We start from the raw sequence: 23,007 nt of genomic DNA on the forward strand, positions 1-23,007 counted from the left end.
TTGCTGTGAAATAAAGTTATTCTTGACCAATTCTGGGATTATGTGGAACAAAATCCGCATGAATATTTATATTAAAGAGGCACTGGGCATGATTTGACCTGTTATCGTACATTAACAGTTGACCATATTGATTGTCATTCCAGCAATGACCACTAGATGGCGCCAAAGCAAAGGCGCAGCTCACAGCATTGCGTGTACACACCAGTTGACGAAACATCTCCTCTGAAAAGGAGCAGGAAGAAGCAGAGCATATTTCATAATAATAATATTTATAATAATAATTCATCTCTGACATTTTGTCATTGAAAATGTTTAAATGTTACCATTTTCTGATTGGGAGAGAAGAGAAGAAACAATGTTGCAGACTTTTAAGAAAACATAATAATTATAGTAATAATGATGATAAAATAGACGAATAAATAATGATGAATAGTTAGAAGTGACAGAAGTATTTTGTCTGTGTTGACTTTTACACTTCAATGATTTCCTAGACAACTATTGGTTAGTTGTCTCTTTTAATTCTAGTATTTGGTTAGTTGTCTCTTTTAATTCTTGTATTTGGTTAGTTGTCTCCTTTAATTCTAGTATTTGGTTAGTTGTATCTTTCTTTAATTTCAGTATTTGGTTTGTTGTCTCCTTTAATTCTAGTATTTGGTTAGTTGTCTTCTTTTTTACTTCTAGTATTTGGTTAGTTGTCTTCTTTAATTCTAGTATTTAGTTAGTTGTCTCCTTTAATTATTGTATTTGGTTAGTTGTCTCCTTCTTTAATTCTAGTATTTGGTTAGTTGTCTCCTTCTTTATGTCTAGTATTTGGTTAGTTGTCTTCTTTAATTCTAGTATTTAGTTAGTTGTCTCCTTTAATTATTGTATTTGGTTAGTTGTCTCCTTTAATTCTAGTATTTAGTTAGTTGTCTCCTTTAATTATTGTATTTGGTTAGTTATCTCCTTCTTTATGTCTAGTATTTGGTTGGTTGTCTCCTTCTTTATGTCTAGTATTTGGTTAGTTGTCTCCTCCTTTAATTCTAGTATTTGGTTAGTTGTCTCCTCCTTTAATTCTAGTATTTGGTTAGTTGTCTTCTTTAATTCTAGTATTTAGTTAGTTGTCTCCTTTAATTATTGTATTTGTTTAGTTGTCTCCTTTAATTCTAGTATTTAGTTAGTTGTCTCCTTTAATTATTGTATTTGGTTAGTTATCTCCTTCTTTAATTCTAGTATTTGGTTAGTTGTCTCCTCCTTTAATTCTAGTATTTGGTTAGTTGTCTTCTTTAATTCTAGTATTTAGTTAGTTGTCTCCTTTAATTATTGTATTTGGTTAGTTGTCTCCTTTAATTCTAGTATTTAGTTAGTTGTCTCCTTTAATTATTGTATTTGGTTAGTTATCTCCTTCTTTATGTCTAGTATTTGGTTAGTTGTCTCCTTCTTTATGTCTAGTATTTGGTTAGTTGTCTCCTCCTTTAATTGTAGTATTTGGTTAGTTGTCTTCTTCTTTATGTCTAGTATTTGGTTAGTTGTCTCCTCCTTTAATTCTAGTATTTGGTTAGATGTCTTCTTTAATTCTAGTATTTAGCTAGTTGTCTCCTTTAATTATTGTATTTGGTTAGTTGTCTCCTTTAATTATTGTATTTAGTTAGTTGTCTCCTTTAATTATTGTATTTGGTTAGTTGTCTCCTTTAATTCTAGTATTTAGTTAGTTGTCTCCTTTGATTATTGTATTTGGTTAGTTGTCTCCTTTAATTCTAGTTATTGGTTAGTTGTCTCCTCCTTTAATTCTAGTATTTGGTTAGTTGTCTCCTTCTTTAATTGTAGTATTTGGTTAGTTGTCTTCTTTAATTCTTGTATTTGGTTAGTTGTCTCCTTTAATTCTAGTATGTGGTTAGTTGTCTCTTTCTTTAATTCCAGTATGTGGTTAGTTGTCTCCTCCTTTAATTCTAGTATTTGGTTAGTTGTCTCATTCTTTAATTCTAGAATTTGTTAGTTGTCTCCTTTAATTTTAATTATTGGTTATTCGTCTCCTTTAATTCTAGATATTGGTTAGTTGTCTCCTTCAATTATAGTATTTGGTTAGTTGTCTCCTTCTTTAATTGTAGTTATTGGTTAGTTGTCTCTTTTAATTCTAGTATTTGGTTGGTTGTCTCCTTTAATTCTAGTATTTGGTTAGTTGTCTCCTCCTTTAATTATAGTATTTGGTTGTCTCCTTTAATTCTTGTATTTGGTTAGTTGTCTCCTTTATTGTAGTTATTGGTTAGTTGTCTCCTTGAATTCTAGTATTTGGCTAGTCGTCTCCTACTTTACTTCTAGTGTTTGGTTAGTTGTCTCCTTTACTTCTAGTATTTGGTTAGTTGTCTCCATCTTTAATTCTAATATTTGGTTAATTGTGTCCTTTACTTCTAGTATTTGGTTAGTTGTCTCCATCTTTAATTCTAGTATTTGGGTAGTTGTCTCCATCTTTAATTCTAGTATTTGGGTAGTTGGCTCCATCTTTACTTCTAGTATTTGGTTAGTTGTCTCCATCTTTACTTCTAGTATTTGGTTAGTTGTCTCCATCTTTAATTCTAGTATTTGTTTAGTTGTCTCCATCTTTACTTCTAGTATTTGGTTAGTTGTCTCCATCTTTACTTCTAGTATTTGGTTAGTTGTCTCCATCTTTAATTCTAGTATTTGGTTAGTTGTCTCCATCTTTACTTCTAGTATTTGCTTAGTTGTCTCCTTTAATTCTAGTATTTGGTTAGTTGTCTCCTTTAATTCTAGTATTTGGTTAGTTGTCTCCATCATTAATTCTAGTACTTGGTTAGTTGTCTCCTCCTTTAATTCTAGTATTTGGTTAGTTGTCTTCTTTAATTCTAGTATTTAGTTAGTTGTCTCCTTTAATTATTGTATTTGGTTAGTTGTCTCCTTTAATTCTAGTATTTAGTTAGTTGTCTCCTTTAATTATTGTATTTGGTTAGTTATCTCCTTCTTTATGTCTAGTATTTGGTTAGTTGTCTCCTTCTTTATGTCTAGTATTTGGTTAGTTGTCTCCTCCTTTAATTGTAGTATTTGGTTAGTTGTCTTCTTCTTTATGTCTAGTATTTGGTTAGTTGTCTCCTCCTTTAATTCTAGTATTTGGTTAGATGTCTTCTTTAATTCTAGTATTTAGCTAGTTGTCTCCTTTAATTATTGTATTTGGTTAGTTGTCTCCTTTAATTATTGTATTTAGTTAGTTGTCTCCTTTAATTATTGTATTTGGTTAGTTGTCTCCTTTAATTCTAGTATTTAGTTAGTTGTCTCCTTTGATTATTGTATTTGGTTAGTTGTCTCCTTTAATTCTAGTTATTGGTTAGTTGTCTCCTCCTTTAATTCTAGTATTTGGTTAGTTGTCTCCTTCTTTAATTGTAGTATTTGGTTAGTTGTCTTCTTTAATTCTTGTATTTGGTTAGTTGTCTCCTTTAATTCTAGTATGTGGTTAGTTGTCTCTTTCTTTAATTCCAGTATGTGGTTAGTTGTCTCCTCCTTTAATTCTAGTATTTGGTTAGTTGTCTCATTCTTTAATTCTAGAATTTGTTAGTTGTCTCCTTTAATTTTAATTATTGGTTATTCGTCTCCTTTAATTCTAGATATTGGTTAGTTGTCTCCTTCAATTATAGTATTTGGTTAGTTGTCTCCTTCTTTAATTGTAGTTATTGGTTAGTTGTCTCTTTTAATTCTAGTATTTGGTTGGTTGTCTCCTTTAATTCTAGTATTTGGTTGGTTGTCTCCTTTAATTCTAGTATTTGGTTAGTTGTCTCCTCCTTTAATTATAGTATTTGGTTGTCTCCTTTAATTCTTGTATTTGGTTAGTTGTCTCCTTTATTGTAGTTATTGGTTAGTTGTCTCCTTGAATTCTAGTATTTGGCTAGTCGTCTCCTACTTTACTTCTAGTGTTTGGTTAGTTGTCTCCTTTACTTCTAGTATTTGGTTAGTTGTCTCCATCTTTAATTCTAATATTTGGTTAATTGTGTCCTTTACTTCTAGTATTTGGTTAGTTGTCTCCATCTTTAATTCTAGTATTTGGGTAGTTGTCTCCATCTTTAATTCTAGTATTTGGGTAGTTGGCTCCATCTTTACTTCTAGTATTTGGTTAGTTGTCTCCATCTTTACTTCTAGTATTTGGTTAGTTGTCTCCATCTTTAATTCTAGTATTTGTTTAGTTGTCTCCATCTTTACTTCTAGTATTTGGTTAGTTGTCTCCATCTTTACTTCTAGTATTTGGTTAGTTGTCTCCATCTTTAATTCTAGTATTTGGTTAGTTGTCTCCATCTTTACTTCTAGTATTTGGTTAGTTGTCTCATTTAATTCTAGTATTTGGTTAGTTGTCTCCATCATTAATTCTAGTACTTGGTTAGTTGTCTCCATCTTTAATTCTAGTATTTGGTTAGTTGTCTCCATCTTTACTTCTAGTATTTGCTTAGTTGTCTCCTTTAATTCTAGTATTTGGTTAGTTGTCTCCTTTAATTCTAGTATTTGGTTAGTTGTCTCCATCATTAATTCTAGTACTTGGTTAGTTGTCTCCTCCTTTAATTCCCATGGTCAGTGGGACTGCTGCAATTAGCATTAGTGGTGAGTGTGTACTCCATAGAGAAAAGCATAGTCAGCAGTACTTGACTGTAAATAGGAACATTTATTAAGTATACACTTTAGTGCCCCCCACTGGTTAAAGCAAACAGTTTCAAGTGTCATTATTTCTTTGCACTGTTCACAGCCTCGCTCGCAACGTCCACATTTGGTCGGCTATTATTATTTTCTATTATTACTATTATTAGCGTTGCAGCCGCTTTGCATAAGAGCATGATGTCACAACCTGAGCAACCAATCAGACGCAAGAACAAAAAAAGGACGCGGCAAAGTGCGTTAACGAGACCGTCGGGTGCTTTGATCAAATAAGCACTTTGCTTGAAATGAACAGAAAACGGCGGTGTGCAAAAGAGCGCCTCAGTCACGTGATAAAAACAACGCAGCGTTTTGGTCTTCGACGGGAAAATGAAAGGAGGGGAAAAATGAAGGTTCAGACTCTCCGTGGAGGCGTGCACTGAAATGTCTCAAAGATGGCCGCCTAACTACCAAGACTACGTCAAAAAACAAACCAAAAAAAAAAAAAAAAGGCGGGAAGTAAAAAATAAATAGACGGAAAAGTCAAACATTTACAAAACCAGTCTTTAGTGTGGTCAGTCGTCCCACTCGTCATCCTCCTCAAAGTCTTCATCTTCATCGTCATCCTCGTCGTCGTCTGCGAGGAGAAAATTGTTCGTAAAACATGACGACGTCCAACATACCTTTCATAACGATGTATAATCACTGTTTTTAGCATATAAATAATTAAATAAACATTATTTGGCATATAAATGATCATAGAAACATTATTTGGCATGTAAGTAATAATAGAAACATTTGGCATATAAATAATTATATAAACATAATTTGGTATGTAAGTGATAATAACTGTTAATAACTGTTACTTTCTGTGGTAACATGGTTCTATCTATAATAATACTTGTAAGAAACTACTGGTTAGCGGCTCGTTCGTTAGCGGCTATCTCGCCACCACATTACTAGCTCGCCAGCATGTGTTTAGCTCGGTAGCAGCTAGCTCGCCAGCACATGATTAGCTCGCCAGCATATGATTAGCTTGGTAGTAGCTAGCTCGCCAGCTACTGACTAGCTCGCCAGCATATAATTAGCTCGGTAGCATATAATTAGCTCGGTAGTAGCTAGCTCGCCAGCGGCTAGCTCGCCAGCACATGATTAGCTCGTTAGCAACTGGCTATCTCGCCAGCACATGAATAGCTCGTTAACAACTGACTAGCATATGATTAGATCGGTAGTGGCTAGCTCGCCAGCTACTGACTAGCTCGCCAGCATATGATTAGCTCGTTAGTAGCTAGCTCGCCAGCTACTGACTAGCTCGCCAGCATATACCGTAATTTCCGGACTATAAGCCGCTAATCTTTCCCCTCGTTCTGGTCCCTGCGGCTTATACAAGGGTGCGGCTTATTTACGGCCTGTTCTTCTCCGACACCGACAAAGAGGATTTTGGTGGTTTTAGTACGCAGGAGGAAGACGATGACACAATGATTAAAGACTGACTTTTCATATACCGGTAGGCTGGTTATTTTGATAACGTACAGGCGAGCGAATGCTGTTCGCCATGTCAAAGATGTGAAAGTTTGATTGAATGATTGAAAGATTTATTGTTAATAAATGGGACGCTTTGCGTTCCCAAACAGTCATCTCTGTCCCGACAATCCCCTCCGTGGTAGCAGGAACCCCTATATACTACGGTAATTACACATCAAAACGCCTGCGGCTTATAGTCGGGTGCGGCTTATATATGGAGCAATCTGTATTTTCCCCTAAATTTTGCTGGTGTGGCTTATAGTCAGGTGCGGCTTATAGTCCGGAAATTACGGTAATTAGCTCGGTAGTAGCTAGCTCGCCAGCGGCTAGCTCGCAGCACATGATTAGCACGTTAGCGACTGGCTAGCTCGCCAGCATATGATTAGCTCGGTAGTGGCTAGCTCGCCAGTACTGACTAGCTCGCCAGCACATGATTAGCTCGCTAGCGACTGACCAGCTTGCCAGCATATGATTAGCTCGGTAGTGGCTAGCTCGCCAGCATATGATTAGCTCGGTAGTGGCTAGCTCGCCAGCTACTTACTAGCTCGCCAGCATATGATTAGCTCGGTAGTGGCTAGCTCGCCAGCATATGATTACCTCGGTAGTGGCTAGCTCGCTAGCTACTGACTAGCTCGCCAGCACATAATTAGCTCGCCAGCATATGATTAGCTTGGTAGTGGCTAGCTCGCCAGCTACAGACTAGCTCGCTAGCGACTGACTAGCTCACCAGCATATAATTAGCTCTGTAGTAGCTAGCTCTCCAGCACATGATTAACTCGTTAGCGACTGGCTAGCTCCCCAGCACATAATTAGCTTGTTAGCGATTGAGTAGCTCGCCAGCATATAATTAGCTCGGTAGTAGCTAGCTCGCCAGCACATGATTAGCTCGTTTGCGACTGGTTAGCTCGCCAGCACATAATTAGCTCGTTAGCGACTGACTAGCTCGCCAGCATATGATTAGCTCGGTAGTGGCTAGCTCGCCAGCACATGATTAGCTCGTTAGCGACTGACTAGCTCGCCAGCATATGATTAGCTCGGTAGTGGCTAGCTCGCCAGCATATAATTAGCTCGTTAGCGACTGACTAGCTCGCCAGCATATCATTAGCTCGGTAGTGGCTAGCTCGCCAGCCACTGACTAACTCAAATTAGTGAGACCCGGCGAGAATATGTTAACATGCGTTATGACGATAGCATTAAAAAGTGTATCATCTGAATGATATCAGATTGATATCATTTCTATTGTGCAACATTGGTACCTGAAGAATGGATGGCTTTGCTCCTCTTCTGCATCACTTCCATGAGGGCGCCCACGATGCCGGCGGTGGGGGCTGGCGTGGGCGAGCCCGACTCCGGGCTGTCCGACACCTGCAGACACAAACACTGTTTAGGGCGCCACGAGACAAAGACCCTCTACGCCAGGAGGGCATCGTACCGTCTTCAGCTGGATGCCCTGGCGGATCTGGTCCAGCAGCGCATCCCGCCCGCTGCTGGGCGGCGACTCTCGGTGGTTCTGCTCCACCTTCTTCAGCTGGGCCCCCCCTCGAATCTGCTCCAGCAGCGCCGACTTCCCGCCGGCGACCGGCGAATGAGGCGAGTCGCCGCTCCCGCGCACGCTGTCCGGCTCCACGGCCGGCGGGGGGCCTGGCGGTGGGGGCGGAGGAGGAGGGGGAGCAGGCGCCGCCGGAGCGGAGCCGCCGCCCCCGCCAGAAGCTGGGGACTGATAGGTCGGCGGGGGAGGCGGAGGGGGCGGGGCTTGCGGGGAAGAGTTCGAGGAGGGAGGCGGGGGAGGTTTGGGTTGGTGGTGAGGAGGGGGCTGCTGACCTCCCCTGGTGGGGGGCGGCGGCGGGGGCGGGGCACCGAGAGTTCCCGGCCTGGACGGCGGAGGGAGAGGAGGAGCCGAGGAAGGGGCGCGGGACGGAGGAGGCGGAGGGGGAGGCGGAGCTCCACGGCCTGCCCTGAACGGGGGCGGAGGTGGGGGAGGGGCTGAGTTGTGCGGGGGCGGGGGAGGAGGCGGGGGCCCACCACGGGAGGGAGGCGGCGGGGGCGCTGCAGGTGGAGACCAAAGTCATGTGACCAGGAGGCGCCAACACACAATACCCTTCCATCGACATGCAGTACCGCCGTGGTCCGCCAGAGGGCCAACATGGCGGCAGATGGAAGACTCACCCTGCCTCCTCAGCTCGTTCTTGACCGCCTCCACGCCGCCCTTCTTCTCGATGAAGTCGTAGATCACCTTGGACGTCTCGCGGTCCTTCAGCTGGGCCTCCGAGATGCCGCACATGTCGAACAGGTTCTTCAGCTCGGGGTCCAGATTGTTCAGCTGCACGCGCACAACAAAAGTACCCGTTTGAACGCAACGCAGCAAACATTTCGGGTCAAAAAGTAATCATGTGACTTTAGTCGTCACAACAACCACGTGTGTGTGTGTGTGTGTGTGTGTGTGTGTGTGTGTGTGTAGGCGACAAGTAACTATTGTTGTGTGATGTCATCCTGCAGTCGCCACACTGCTACCTATTGTGTTCATGCCTGTGTGTGTGTGTTTAATGTGTGTGTGTGTTCTGGCAATGCTTACTTAATGGGGACATCGCTCTGTTTACACAGTCACCTTTAGGGGACCTCTGATGGTATGGGGACAAAAAAACAGGTCCCCTAAAGTGAAACCTTTTTAAAATGATAGGCATCTTCAGAATGGATCTGACTAAGTGATTTTTTTCCCCCTTAAGATGACATTTTCATACAGCATGATTATAAACATTATTACCTTAAAGTATAATTCACATTCAGAATTGTCCATCCTTCTATATATGGTAGTTGGAGTTGCAGACAACTTCATTACTGCTAAATAGCAGTTTTCTACGGAGCCCCTAAAGCAGGGGTCGCCAACCCGCGGCTCCGGAGCCGCATGCGGCTCCTTGACCACTCTGATGCGGCTCAGCTACATATATGCCGACCCCCCCCGATTTTCCCAGGAGATTTATGGATCTCAGTGTCTCTCATAGAATACTCCCAGGGAAAAAATAATCCTATTTACACTCTAATTACTAAATAAAGGGCTTGCCCTAATTGCAATGCAGTAATTGTCCTCTATAGCATTTACATACAGTGTACCAGTCCAGCCACATGTTGCATGTTATCACTTGCACACACAGGAGACAGCAAAGCATACTTACTCATCAGCCACACAGCTTACACTGACGGTAGCCGTATCAAACTACTTTAACATTGTTACGTTACAAAAATGCGCCACACTGTGAACCCACACCAAAAAAGAATGAAAAACACATTTCTGGAGAACATCCCACAGTAACACAACATAAACACAACACAACCATTACCCAGAATCCCATGCAGCCCTAACTCTTCCGGTCTACATTATACACCCCCGCTACCACCAAATCCCCCCCCCCCCCCCATCAACCCCCCCCCCCCCCTCTCCGTGCGTTGGTTGAGCGGAAGAGTTAGGGCTGCATGGGATTCTGGGTATTGGTACCGTCAGTGTAAGATGTGTGGCTGCTGAGTTAGTACGCCTTGCTGTCACTTACGTGAGCAAGCTGAAATAGCATTCTACGTGTGGTCGAGCAGGTACACTGTTAGGGCAGACTGTAGAGGGCGCCAAATGCAGTGTCATCACGCTCTGATATTCGGGAGTCTCCCGGGAAAAATGAGAAGGTTGGCAAGTATGATGCTATCAAGCGCCATTCATTCAAAACTCGCGGGCTGCACTAACATCAAATTTCCACATTAAAGTGCGTGCCGGTGCGTGTGTCGGAGACCCCTGGTTAACATAGCACAAAGCATTTAAGCTTTGTATGCGGTGTTTTTCATTTTAAATTTTAAAATTTTTTTTGTGGCTCCCATTACTTTCTTTAATTTGTGAAACTTGCCAAAATGGCTCTTTGAGTGGTAAAGGTTGCCGACCCCTGCCCTAAAGGGACATGTATTTTATTCATTTATTTATAGACATGTACAGTATCTCGTGCGCACGATAAACTTTTTATAAAGTTATAAAAAATACAATTTGTATAATTTTTTTTTTTTTTTTAGACATGCAAGTTTATTGTGCGCACAAGATACATGTAAAAAAAAAAAAAAAAAATACATTTTTTAATTAATTTTTTTATAACTTTATAAAAAGTTTCTTGTGCGCACGAGAAAGTTTATAACTTTTTATAAAGTTATAAAAAAACAAATCATTTTTATAATTTGTATTATTTAAAAATTTTTTTAGACATGTATCTCACGCCCAGGAGAAAGTTTCTTGTGCGCACGAGATACATGTCTGAAAAAAAAAAAAAAACTATTTAAAAAATATATATATATATTTTTAGGAACCTTCTCTTGCACATGAGAAACTATCTTGTGCGCAAAAGAAAGTTTCTAAAAAAAAAAATATATATATATTTTTTTTAAACATGTATCTCGTGCGCACAAGATACATGTCTAAAAAAAATTTCAAAATTTAAAATTATTACATTTATTTACCTTTTTTTTTTATAACTTTAGAAAAAGTTTCTCGTGCGCACGAGTAAAGATACATGTCTAAAAAAATATTATTATTAAAAAAAATTAGTAAAAATTGTTTTCCCCCCATGTCTCTTTAGGCCAGGGATCCCCAAACATTTTCACTAGGGGGCCACATTGGGTTAAAACAATTTGGCCGGGGGACGGGCTGTATATTTATATATATATATATATATATATATATATATATATATAAGATATATATAGCGTACTTTCCGCGCGCGTGATGATGTCACGTTATCGATGAGAAAATGCATTTTTAGACAATATGATTTGCCTGAGCGGCTAGGAGACACTGTGAGTAGCAAGTGGTAAAAAGTGGATAAGAAAAGACAGGGAAAAAAAAAAGTATATATTTTTTATTATACTTGGAACTTCCCGCGGGAATCCGGCCCACGGGCCGTAGTTTGGGGATCCCTGCTTTAGGGGCTCTGTAGTTTTCAGTGAAGTCACAGAAGATGCAGGATTTGCTTTAACATTGAAGTGGTGAAACTTCCTATAAGAGGACAGCTGTAGTGCTGTATTCTGAGGATCATGTCATATTTAATTTGAACTTTTTTATAATTTTTTTTTTAATAAATGGTCCTCAGTAGTCACGTACTGTACAAATTTGTGTGAATTATGCAAAATGATTTAAATTTGGTCCCCCATGAACCATATTAACTCTTTTACCCCAGGGTCCCCAGTAAGAATGATCAGCACATTACTTCATCAATCCAGAGATTTAAAGACGTGTATGAGCTAACTGGGCAGTGGACATTTTACACCATTTTTGTTATGCCTCCACAACCTGTAGAAAGGGTGATCCCCACAAGTGATAACAAAAAATGTGGTCCCCGTTCAAAATGACAACCAGTATGTGTGTGTGTGTTTAATGTGTGTGTACTCACATCGAAGCCCGTATTTGGGTCCCAGCCCACGTGACCAATGTGCCTGGAGAGGAGACAGCATGGATGCAGTGAAACAAAGAGAGCACACGTTTACTCACATGCTAAAAAGCTGCACGTGAGCAAGCTACACGCTAACATACCCAACGCTAACACGATACACGCTAACAAGAAACATGCTAACAAGCTCCATGCAAAGAAGCTACATGCTAACAAGCAACATGCTATTAAATGCTCCACGCTAACAAGCTTTACACTAACAAGCTCCATGCTAACAAGCTACACGCTTACAAACAGCACGCTAACAAGCTCCATGAAAAGAAGCTACATGCTAACTAGCAACATGCTATTAAATCCTCCATACTAACAAGCGCCACACTAACAAGCTACATGCTAACAAGCTACACGCCAACAAGCTACATGCTAACAAGCTACACGCCAACAAGCTCCATGCTAACAAGCGCCACGCATACAAACAGCCCGCTAACGAGATACACGCTAACAGGCTACCTGGTAACAAGCCCCATGCTAACAAGCTACACGCTTACAAACTACATGCTAACAAGCTCCAAGATAACATGCTAAGCCCCAAGGTAACAAGTTAAACATTAACAAGCACCATGCTAACAATCTACCTGCCATTAAATACTCCATGCTAGCAAGCTACACGTTAACGAAGAATCAACATGCTATTAAATGTGCCATGCTAACAAACTACACGTTAACAAACTCCACACTAACAAGCTGCTTGCTAACAAGCTACACACCAACAAGCTCAATGCTAACAAGTGCCACGCTTACAAACGACACGATAACAATATACATGCGAACATGCTACCTGGTAACAAGCCCCATGCTAACAAGCTCTATGCCTACAAGCGACACACTAACGAGCTACAAGCTAAGCTCCATGCTAACAAGCCACACGCTAATAAGCGCCATGCTATCAAGCTACACACTAATAAGTTACACTTAAACTACACACTTACAAGCTACATGCTAAGAAGCTACACGCTAATAAGTTACACTTTAAACTACACGCTAAAAAGCTACAAGCTAAGCTCCATGCTAACAAGCTACACGCTAATAAGTTCCATGCTAACAAACTACACGCTAATAAGTTACACTTAAACGACACACTAACAAGCTACATGCTAAGAAGCTACACGCTAACAAGTTACACTTAAACTACACATTAACAAGCTACAAGATAAGCTCCATGCTAACAAGTCACAAGCTAATAAGTTCCATGATAACAAACTACACGTTAAACTACACACTGACAAGCTACATGCTAAGAAGTTACATGCTATTAAATGCTCCAAGCCAACAAGCTACACGATAACGAGCTCTATGCTAAGAATCAACATGCTATTAATTGTTCCATGCTAACAAAAAACACGTTAACAAGCTCCACACTAACAAGCTACTTGCTAACAAGCTCGATGCTAACAAGCTCCACGCTTACAAACAACACGACAACAATATACACGCAAACGAGCTACCTGGTAAGAAACCCCATGCTAACAAGCTCTATGCCTACAAGCAACACACTAACAAGCTACAAGCTAAGCTACATGCCAACAAGCCACATGCTAAAAAGCTCCATGCTAACAAGCTACACTAAAACTACATGTTAAACTACACACTAACAAGCTACATGCTAAGAAGCTACATGTTAACAAGATACACGCTAACAAACTGTAATGCTAACAGGCGACATGCTTACAATCAACACGCTAACAAGCTACATGCTAACTACAGCATAGCCCTTCAAATTCCAGCAAGCGTTTTATTCTGTCATTAAGTGACAAAAGTAGAGTTTGAGCATACTTTAGAGTAGTCAGTGTACAACATGTGTAGGTGGAGTATTGACTGATAAATGAGGCAACACATCCATAGTTCGACACAAGCGATACACTGACCAAGACACATACTGTGTCTTGATAAAATACTTTCTGAAGACGAGTATACTGAGGATGAAAAGACTGAAGTTACTGGAAGTTGCTCGGCGTGCCGATGTCCGCCTTGGTCAGCTTCTTCTTCTTGACTTTGATCTTCTTGTCCTTGCGCGTCAGAGCGCCGTGACTCAGCATGTTGTTGACGTGGTACGGCGGCTGGTGGCCGTGAGAGTTGAGGAGGCGCACGTTGTTGATCTCCGGGTTCTTGATGTCCACCGTGGCCATGGGCAACGCGGGACCTGCACGCCATTGAAGACCAGTTAGGGACTTGACTACACTGCCCCCTAGTGGACGCCACACTTTTAACGACGCTAACGTCTCTACGGCGAGACAGACTGACACCCGCCTACATTCCCACCACCTGATGATGTCATCACATTCTAACAAATGCGAGCACACGTCTCAAACTCAAGGACGGGGGTCAAATCATTTCAAGTGGCCTGCTGCATTATTTTATGTGTTATGTCGTATTCATTTATCTGGCCCACTACATCATTTTATGTGATATGCCGATTTAAATTGGCCCGCCACATCATTTTACTTGGCCTGTTGCATCATTTTATGTGTTATGCCACATTAATTGTGTGGCTTGCTACGTCATTTTATGTGATATGTTGCATTATTTTACGTGACCTGTCACTTCATTTTATGTTGCCCACCGTATCATTTTATGCAAAATGGCGCATTATTTTACATGGCCCCCCGCATCATTTTAAGTAACCTGCCACATTTATTTTATGTGTTATGCCGTGTTAATTATTTGGCCTGCTACGTCATTTTATATGATATGTTGCATCATTTTACAGGACCTGCCACTTCATTTTGTGTTAATTATGTGGCCTGCTACGTCATTTTAATGTGATGTTTAAATATTTTATGTGGCCTACCACGTCACTTCATGTGATATGTTGTATTATTTTACGTGACCTGTCACTTAATTTTATGTGTTATGCCGTATTAATTTATGTTGCCCGCCGTGTAATTTTCTGCAAAATGGCGCATTATTTTACGTGGCCTGCCACATCATTTTATGTGGCCCCTCGCATCATTTTAAGTAACCTGCCACTTCATTTTATGTGTTATGCTGTTTTAATTATTTGGCGTGCTACGTCATTTTATGTGATATGTTGCATTATTGTACGTGACCTGCCACTTCATTTTGTGTTAGTTATGTGGCCTGCTATGTCATTTTATGTGATGTTAAATTATTTTATGTGGCCTACCACTTCACTTTATGTGATATGTTGCATTATTTTACGTGACCTGCCATTTCATTTTGTGTTAATTATGTGGCCTGCTACGTCATTTTAATGTGATGTTTAAATATTTTATGTGGCCTACCACTTCACTTCATGTGATATGTTGTATTATTTTACGTGACCTGTCACTTAATTTTGTGTGATATGCCGTATTAATTTATGTTGCCCGCCGTATCATTTTCTGCAAAATGGCGCATTATTTTACGTGGCCTGCCACATCATTTTAAGTGGCCCCTCGCATCATTTTAAGTAACCTGCCACTTCATTTTATGTGTTATGCCGTTTTAATTATTTGGCGTGCTACGTCATTTTATGTGATATGTTGCATTATTGTACGTGACGTGCCACTTCATTTTGTGTTAATTATGTGGCCTGCTAGGTCATTTTATGTGATGTTAAATTATTTTGTGGCCTACCACTTCACTTTATGTGATATGTTGCATTATTTTACGTGACCTGCCACTTCATTTTGTGTTAATTATGTGGCCTGCTACGTCATTTTAATGTGATGTTTAAATATTTTATGTGGCCTACCACTTCACTTCATGTGATATGTTGCATTATTTTACGTGACCTGTCACTTCATTTTATGTGTTATGCCGTATTAATTTATGTTGCCCGCCGTATCATTTTCTGCAAAATGGCGCATTATTTTACGTGGCCTGCCACATCATTTTAAGTGGCCCCTCGCATCATTTTAAGTAACCTGCCACTCTCATTTTATGTGTTATGCCGTTTTAATCATTTGGCGTGCTACGTCATTTTATGTGATATGTTGCATTATTGTACGTGACCTGCCACTTCATTTTGTGTTAATTATGTGGCCTGCTATGTCATTTTATGTGATGTTAAATTATTTTATGTGGCCTACCACTTCACTTTATGTGATATGTTGCATTATTTTACGTGACCTGCCACTTCATTTTGTGTTAATTATGTGGCCTGCTACGTCATTTTAATGTGATGTTTAAATATTTTATGTGGCCTACCACTTCACTTCATGTGATATATTGCATTATTTTACGTGACCTGTCACTTAATTTTATGTGTTATGCCGTATTAATTTATGTTGCCCGCCGTATAATTTTCTGCAAAATGGCGCATTATTTTACGTGGCCTGCCACATCATTTTAAGTGGCCCCTCGCATCATTTTAAGTAACCTGCCACTCTCATTTTATGTGTTATGCCGTTTTAATCATTTGGCGTGCTACGTCATTTTATGTGATATGTTGCATTATTGTACGTGACCTGCCACTTCATTTTGTGTTAATTATGTGGCCTGCTATGTCATTTTATGTGATGTTAAATTATCTTATGTGGCCTACCACTTCACTTTATGTGATATGTTGCATTATTTTACGTGACCTGCCACTTCATTTTATGCCGTGTTAATTTATGTTGCCCGCCGTTTAATTTTATGTGATATGCCACAACATTTTATGTGGCCTGTCGCATCATTTTATGGGTCATGCCAGGGTTAATTATGTGGCCTGCTTCCTCATAAATTGCCCATTGTGTCATTTCATCCGATATGTTGCATTATTTTACGTGACCCGTCACTTCATTTTATGTGTTATGCCGTGTTAATTTGTTGCCCGCCGTATCATTTTATGCAAAATGGCGCATTTTTTTACATGGCCTGCAACATAATTTTATGTGGCCCCTCACATCATTTTAAGTAACCTGCCACATTCATTTGATGTGTTATGTCGTATTAATTATTTGGCCTGCTACGTCATTTTATGTGATATGTTGCATTATTTTATGTGACCTGCCACTTCATTTTGTGTTATGCCGTCTTAATTATGTGGCCTTTTATGTCATTTTATGTGATGTTAAATTATTTTACGTGGCCCACCATTTAACTTTATGTGATATATTGCATTATTTTATGTGACCTGCCACTTCATTTTATGGCGAGGGACTATTACAACAACTGTACCGCATCAAGTTGCACATACCGGTTGCTTGTGAATTTATTTTGCTTCCTGGAGAAGGTTGGACATCTGTAAGTAATCACAACCAGTTGGGGTCGCATTGTACCAAAAAAAGAGATCAGCATTGTCATGTGAAAAAGGTAAACAAACAACTGTTTAAACCAGGGGTGTCAAACGTACGAAAAGGTTTTATCCGGCCCGCGGGATGAGTTTGCCAAGTACAAAAATGAGCCAACATTTTTGAATGAAAGAAACTGCTGTTCTAAATGTGTTCACTAGATTTCGCAATAGCACATGTTTGTATCTTTGTAGATTATGCTACATATGTAGAACAAATAAACCACATGATATTAGTGCACCAGTCGAGGAAAATGAGCAAACTACATAAATAACATCCTGTAATTTGATTTTGATATTATTTTTTCGTCTTGATAGATTGAAAATTCACCCCAATGAGTTCACTGATGAACATTATCACGTAATTTATTCAGAAAGTATTAATAACGACAAATAAAGATAGAATACTTTTAAACTGCAACGTGTACGTGTAAAAAAAAAACAGAAAACAACAACATTATGATTTGTACATTTTCAGAATGTGCTTGTTCTATTTTTAATCAAAGAAAACAATCTGAAGTTGTCTTTATTTTTTAAGTTATCATGCCGTGATTTTACCAGTTCGGCCCACTTGGGAGTAGATTTTTCTCAATGTGGCCCCCCATCTAAAATGAGTTTGACACCCCTGGTTGAAACTAAAGAAGAGTAAATGGTGCACTATGTTTATGTGTGTTTACGACATTATCCTGTATTAACTACGCCTTGTTTGCAAGATTATTGCAAAGACCTTCAAAATTAATTCTTATTATATTTACTGTCAACAAATTTTGAGTAAATCAATGAATTGCAGTTCTGTAAAACATTTAAAAAATGTTCCTGACGGACAAATTGCATTTGTATCCAAATATTGGTGTATTGTCTTCAGCAAATGTTATTTATGCAAGCAAATAATAACCCGTGATTAATCACAGTTCTAGAGTGTGATTCATTTGATTAAAAACATGAATCACTCCTTAACTGCGATGTGGCCCTCGATAAAAACTAGTCTGACACGCACGCTCCAGAGACTAGACCGTCGAAGCAACCTGATTTTGTTCACTCCTCGAAATGATAATCTCCACAAACTGCAGCAGCGTTTGATTAACTCTAATCCACAGTTAATCCCAATCCAAATCCCTGGACCGCCCCCTCCCCCCACCCAGTTCTGCACGTCTTGGCCTGGAGATGGTCAAATCTGCCATCTGAGGTCGTTTGCCTCCGTAGAGCAGAGAGAACCCTCAAAGATCTTCACCGGTACTGCAGGAATATCGAGGGATAACTGAGCCGAGTGAGACGTCTTACGCTCTAAAAATGATTAGCTGCCTTCAAATAGTCCGCTTGGTACTGACTGCCGATCAAATGGAAACCAAAACATGGCACACATTTTAATGCAGAACAATATGTATTCATGTGGATATAGCGCGATAGAGCTTTTAACACCAATGTCATATCGTGATAACTAGGGCTGCAACAACTAATCGATTAAATCCGATTATAAAAATAGTTGGCGATTAATTTAGTCATCGATTCGTTGGATCTATGCTATGTGCATGCGCAGAGGCAATTTTATTTTTTTTATTTTTTTTTATAAACCTTTATTTATAAACTGCAACACGTACAAACAGCTGAGAAACAATAATCAAAATAAGTATGGTGCCAGTATGCTGTTTTTTTTCCAATAAAATACTGGAAATGTAGTTTGTCTCCTTTATCCGATTATTAATCGATTAATCGAAGTAATAATCGACAGATTAATCGATTATCAATTTAATCGTTAGTTGCAGCCCTAGTTAAAACGCTTGTTGATGACACATTTTAGCCGTGCCCTCAACGCAATGTAGCATTCTTGCTAGCGGCTAACGTCCCTCCACAGTGCAAAGCCACTTCTAAATCGGTCATCCTTGCCTCCGCGGCGGCAAATACAAGTATTGTTTTGACCGAATAACAGCTAAACATGCTACACGACACACCATAGGAGGACAAGCTGACTGCGAACTAGAGCTGCAAGGTGGGCGGATCGATACGAATATCGATAGGAATGATACCTCATACAGTATATTTTTTTGTTGATACAGGAGTTAAATCGTTTCTGTTACGGTTTACAAACTCGGGAAATAAGTCCCTGGACACAGGGAACCAAATGATCAAGTATCAGTGATACTTTGCCTGTAGCTACTTGGTATCCATACTCACATTTGTAGTATCGTCCAAAACTAATGCCAAGTATCCAACAACAGAAAAATGAGTGATTATTATATTTGAACAGACGTGTAGATGGAAACATTTTACAACAGAAAGTAAACACATTTTATCAGTAAATTAAATAAATTAGGCTTAAATTAAGTACATTAAGGATAGTTTTGATGAAAAACGATGCAATGTTTCTATAATAATTTATATGCCAAATAATATATTGTGATATCTATCGTTATCGCAGGAGGCTGCAAAATACACTGTGATACGGTTTTTAGGTCACACTCACATGGTATGACATCTCTTCCTGTTTCTTTATGCGCAGCATTGCCGTGCGGCACAGGGAAACAAGGCAGCATTGAGAGAAGCCTGGCAGATTACTGCCAACACGCGTGCTTCACATACGGCGCAGATGGACGCCCTGCTGGCACCATTCACCTGCACGCCAGCCAGCCAGGCGCCACCACGTCTGACTGAGGGAGTGACCCAGCGAGTCGCCACTCTCTCGGGGACTGAGTGAGTGACTGTGAGCAGCCACTCTGTCAGTGACTGAGTGAGTGACTGAGTGAGTGACTGTGAGCAGCCACTCTGTCAGTGACTGAGTGAGTGACTGAATGAGTCGCCACTCTCTTGGTGACTGAATGACTGACTGAGTGAGTCGCCACCCAGTCAGTGGCTGAGGGAGTGACCGAGCGAGTTGCCATTCTGTCAGTGACTGAGTAAGTGACAGAGAGTCATTACTCTGTCAGGGACTGAGGGAGTGACTGAGTGAGTCGCTGCTGTCTTGGTGACTGGGCGAGTCGCCACTGTCTCGGTGACTGGGCGAGTCGCCACTCTCTCGGTGACTGGGCGAGTCGCCAATGACTTGGTGACTGGGCGAGTCGCCACTGTCTCGGTGACTGGGCGAGCCGCCACTGTCTCGGTGACTGGGCGAGCCGCCACTCTCTCTGTGACTGGGCGAGTCGCCACTCTCTCGGTGAATGAGAGTGACTGAGCGAGTGGCCACTCTGTCAGTGACTGAGCGAGTCCCCACTCTGTCGGTGACTGAGAGTGACTGAGTGAGTTTCCATTCTGTCTGCGACTGAGCGAGTGGCCACTCTGTCGGCGACTGAGAGAGTGGCCACTTTGTCGGCGACTGAGAAAGTGGCCACTCTGTCGGCGACTGAGAGAGTGGCCACTCTGTCGATGACTGAGCGAGTGGCCACTCTGTCGGCGACTGAGAGTGACTGAGTGAGTGGCCACTCTGTCGGCGACTGAGAGTGACTGAGTGAGTGGCCACTCTGTCGGCGACTGAGAGTGACTGAGTGAGTGGCCACTCTGTCGGTGACTGAGCGAGTGGCCACTCTGTCGGTGACTGAGCGAGTGGCCACTCTGTCGGTGACTGAGCGAGTCCCCACTCTGTCGGTGACTGAGCGAGTCCCCACTCTGTCGGCGACTGAGCGAGTCCCCACTCTGTCGGCGACTGAGCGAGTCCCCACTCTGTCGGCGACTGAGCGAGTCGCCACTCTGTCGGTGACTGAGAGTGACTGAGCGAGTTGCCACTCTGTCGGTGACTGAGCGAGTCCCCACTCTGTCGGTGACTGAGCGAGTACCCACTCTGTCGGTGACTGAGCGAGTACCCACTCTGTCGGCGACTGAGCGAGTCGCCACTCTGTCGGTGACTGAGAGTGACTGAGCGAGTTGCCACTCTGTCGGTGACTGTGCAGGTGGCCACTCTGTCGGCGACTGTGCAGGTGGCCACTCTGTCGGCGACTGTGCAGGTGGCCACTCTGTCGGCGACTGAGCGAGTGGCCACTCTGTCGGCGACTGAGCGAGTGGCCACTCTGTCGGCGACTGAGCGAGTGGCCACTCTGTCGGCGACTGAGCGAGTGGCCACTCTGTCAGTGACAGAGTGACTGAGAGAGTTGCCATTCTGTCGGCGACTGAGCGGGTGGCCACTCTGTCGGCAACTGAGAGTGACTGAGTAAGTTGCCATTCTGTCGGCGACTGAGCGAGTGGCCATTCTGTCGGCGACTGAGCGAGTGGCCACTCTGTCGGCAACTGAGAGTGACTGAGTAAGTTGCCATTCTGTCGGCGACTGAGCGAGTGGCCATTCTGTCGGCGACTGAGCGAGTGGCCACTCTGTCGGCAACTGAGAGTGACTGAGTAAGTTGCCATTCTGTCGGCGACTGAGCGAGTGGCCATTCTGTCGGCGACTGAGCGAGTGGCCATTCTGTCGGCGACTGAGCGAGTGGCCATTCTGTCGGCGACTGAGCGAGTGGCCAGTCTGTCGGCGACTGAGCGAGTGGCCAGTCTGTCGGCGACTGAGCGAGTCCCCACTCTGTCGGCGACTGAGCGAGTGGCCACTCTGTCGGCGACTGAGCGAGTGGCCACTCTGTCAGTGACAGAGTGACTGAGCGAGTGGCCAGTCTGTCGGCGACTGAGCGAGTCCCCACTCTGTCGGCGACTGAGCGAGTCGCCACTCTGTCGGTGACTGAGAGTGACTGAGCGAGTTGCCACTCTGTCGGTGACTGAGCGAGTCCCCACTCTGTCGGTGACTGAGCGAGTCCCCACTCTGTCGGTGACTGAGCGAGTCCCCACTCTGTCGGCGACTGAGCGAGTGGCCACTCTGTCGGCGACTGAGCGAGTTGCCACTCTGTCGGCGACTGTGCAGGTGGCCACTCTGTCGGCGACTGTGCAGGTGGCCACTCTGTCGGCGACTGTGCAGGTGGCCACTCTGTCGGCGACTGTGCAGGTGGCCACTCTGTCGGCGACTGAGCGAGTGGCCACTCTGTCGGCGACTGAGCGAGTGGCCACTCTGTCGGCGACTGAGCGAGTGGCCACTCTGTCGGCGACTGAGCGAGTGGCCACTCTGTCAGTGACAGAGTGACTGAGAGAGTTGCCATTCTGTCGGCGACTGAGCGGGTGGCCACTCTGTCGGCAACTGAGAGTGACTGAGTAAGTTGCCATTCTGTCGGCGACTGAGCGAGTGGCCATTCTGTCGGCGACTGAGCGAGTGGCCATTCTGTCGGCGACTGAGCGAGTGGCCAGTCTGTCGGCGACTGAGCGAGTCCCCACTCTGTCGGCGACTGAGCGAGTGGCCACTCTGTCGGCGACTGAGCGAGTGGCCACTCTGTCAGTGACAGAGTGACTGAGTGAGTTGCCACTCTGTCGGCGACTGAGCGGGTGGCCACTTTGTCGGCGACTGAGAAAGTGGCCACTCTGTCGGCGACTGAGAGAGTGGCCACTCTGTCGGCGACTGAGAGAGTGGCCACTCTGTCGGCGACTGAGAGTCCCCACCCTGTCGATGACTGAGCGAGTGGCCACTCTGTCGGCGACTGAGAGTGACTGAGTGAGTGGCCACTCTGTCGGCGACTGAGAGTGACTGAGTGAGTGGCCACTCTGTCGGCGACTGAGAGTGACTGAGTGAGTGGCCACTCTGTCGGTGACTGAGCGAGTGGCCACTCTGTCGGTGACTGAGCGAGTGGCCACTCTGTCGGTGACTGAGCGAGTCCCCACTCTGTCGGTGACTGAGCGAGTCCCCACTCTGTCGGCGACTGAGCGAGTCCCCACTCTGTCGGCGACTGAGCGAGTCCCCACTCTGTCGGCGACTGAGCGAGTCCCCACTCTGTCGGCGACTGAGCGAGTCGCCACTCTGTCGGTGACTGAGAGTGACTGAGCGAGTTGCCACTCTGTCGGTGACTGAGCGAGTCCCCACTCTGTCGGTGACTGAGCGAGTACCCACTCTGTCGGCGACTGAGCGAGTCGCCACTCTGTCGGTGACTGAGAGTGACTGAGCGAGTTGCCACTCTGTCGGTGACTGTGCAGGTGGCCACTCTGTCGGCGACTGTGCAGGTGGCCACTCTGTCGGCGACTGTGCAGGTGGCCACTCTGTCGGCGACTGAGCGAGTGGCCACTCTGTCGGCGACTGAGCGAGTGGCCACTCTGTCGGCGACTGAGCGAGTGGCCACTCTGTCAGTGACAGAGTGACTGAGAGAGTTGCCATTCTGTCGGCGACTGAGCGGGTGGCCACTCTGTCGGCAA

At 43.1% G+C, this 23,007-nt stretch overlaps 1 protein-coding gene across 2 annotated transcripts in view; it reads right to left on the minus strand.

Annotated features, from left to right (window-relative positions):
- Positions 1–4,540: 4,540 nt before the first annotated feature.
- wasla (WASP like actin nucleation promoting factor a) overlaps positions 4,541–23,007 on the minus strand; it is a 36,672-nt gene continuing 18,205 nt past the window's right edge. The window contains exons 6-11 of one of the 2 annotated variants that reach the window (XM_062042973.1): positions 13,536–13,737; positions 11,541–11,583; positions 8,296–8,449; positions 7,562–8,175; positions 7,386–7,494; positions 4,541–5,242 (exon numbers count right to left, since the gene is read on the minus strand). In XM_062042973.1, coding sequence (XP_061898957.1) covers positions 5,181–5,242; positions 7,386–7,494; positions 7,562–8,175; positions 8,296–8,449; positions 11,541–11,583; positions 13,536–13,737 — 1,184 coding nt within the window. In that variant the 3' untranslated portion in view covers positions 4,541–5,180. The remainder of the gene's footprint in view (positions 5,243–7,385; positions 7,495–7,561; positions 8,176–8,295; positions 8,450–11,540; positions 11,584–13,535; positions 13,738–23,007) is intronic. The other variant, XM_062042974.1, reaches the window with a different exon arrangement.

This window comes from Entelurus aequoreus, linkage group LG03, assembly GCF_033978785.1.
Source record: "Entelurus aequoreus isolate RoL-2023_Sb linkage group LG03, RoL_Eaeq_v1.1, whole genome shotgun sequence".
Classification (NCBI taxonomy): domain Eukaryota; kingdom Metazoa; phylum Chordata; class Actinopteri; order Syngnathiformes; family Syngnathidae; genus Entelurus; species Entelurus aequoreus.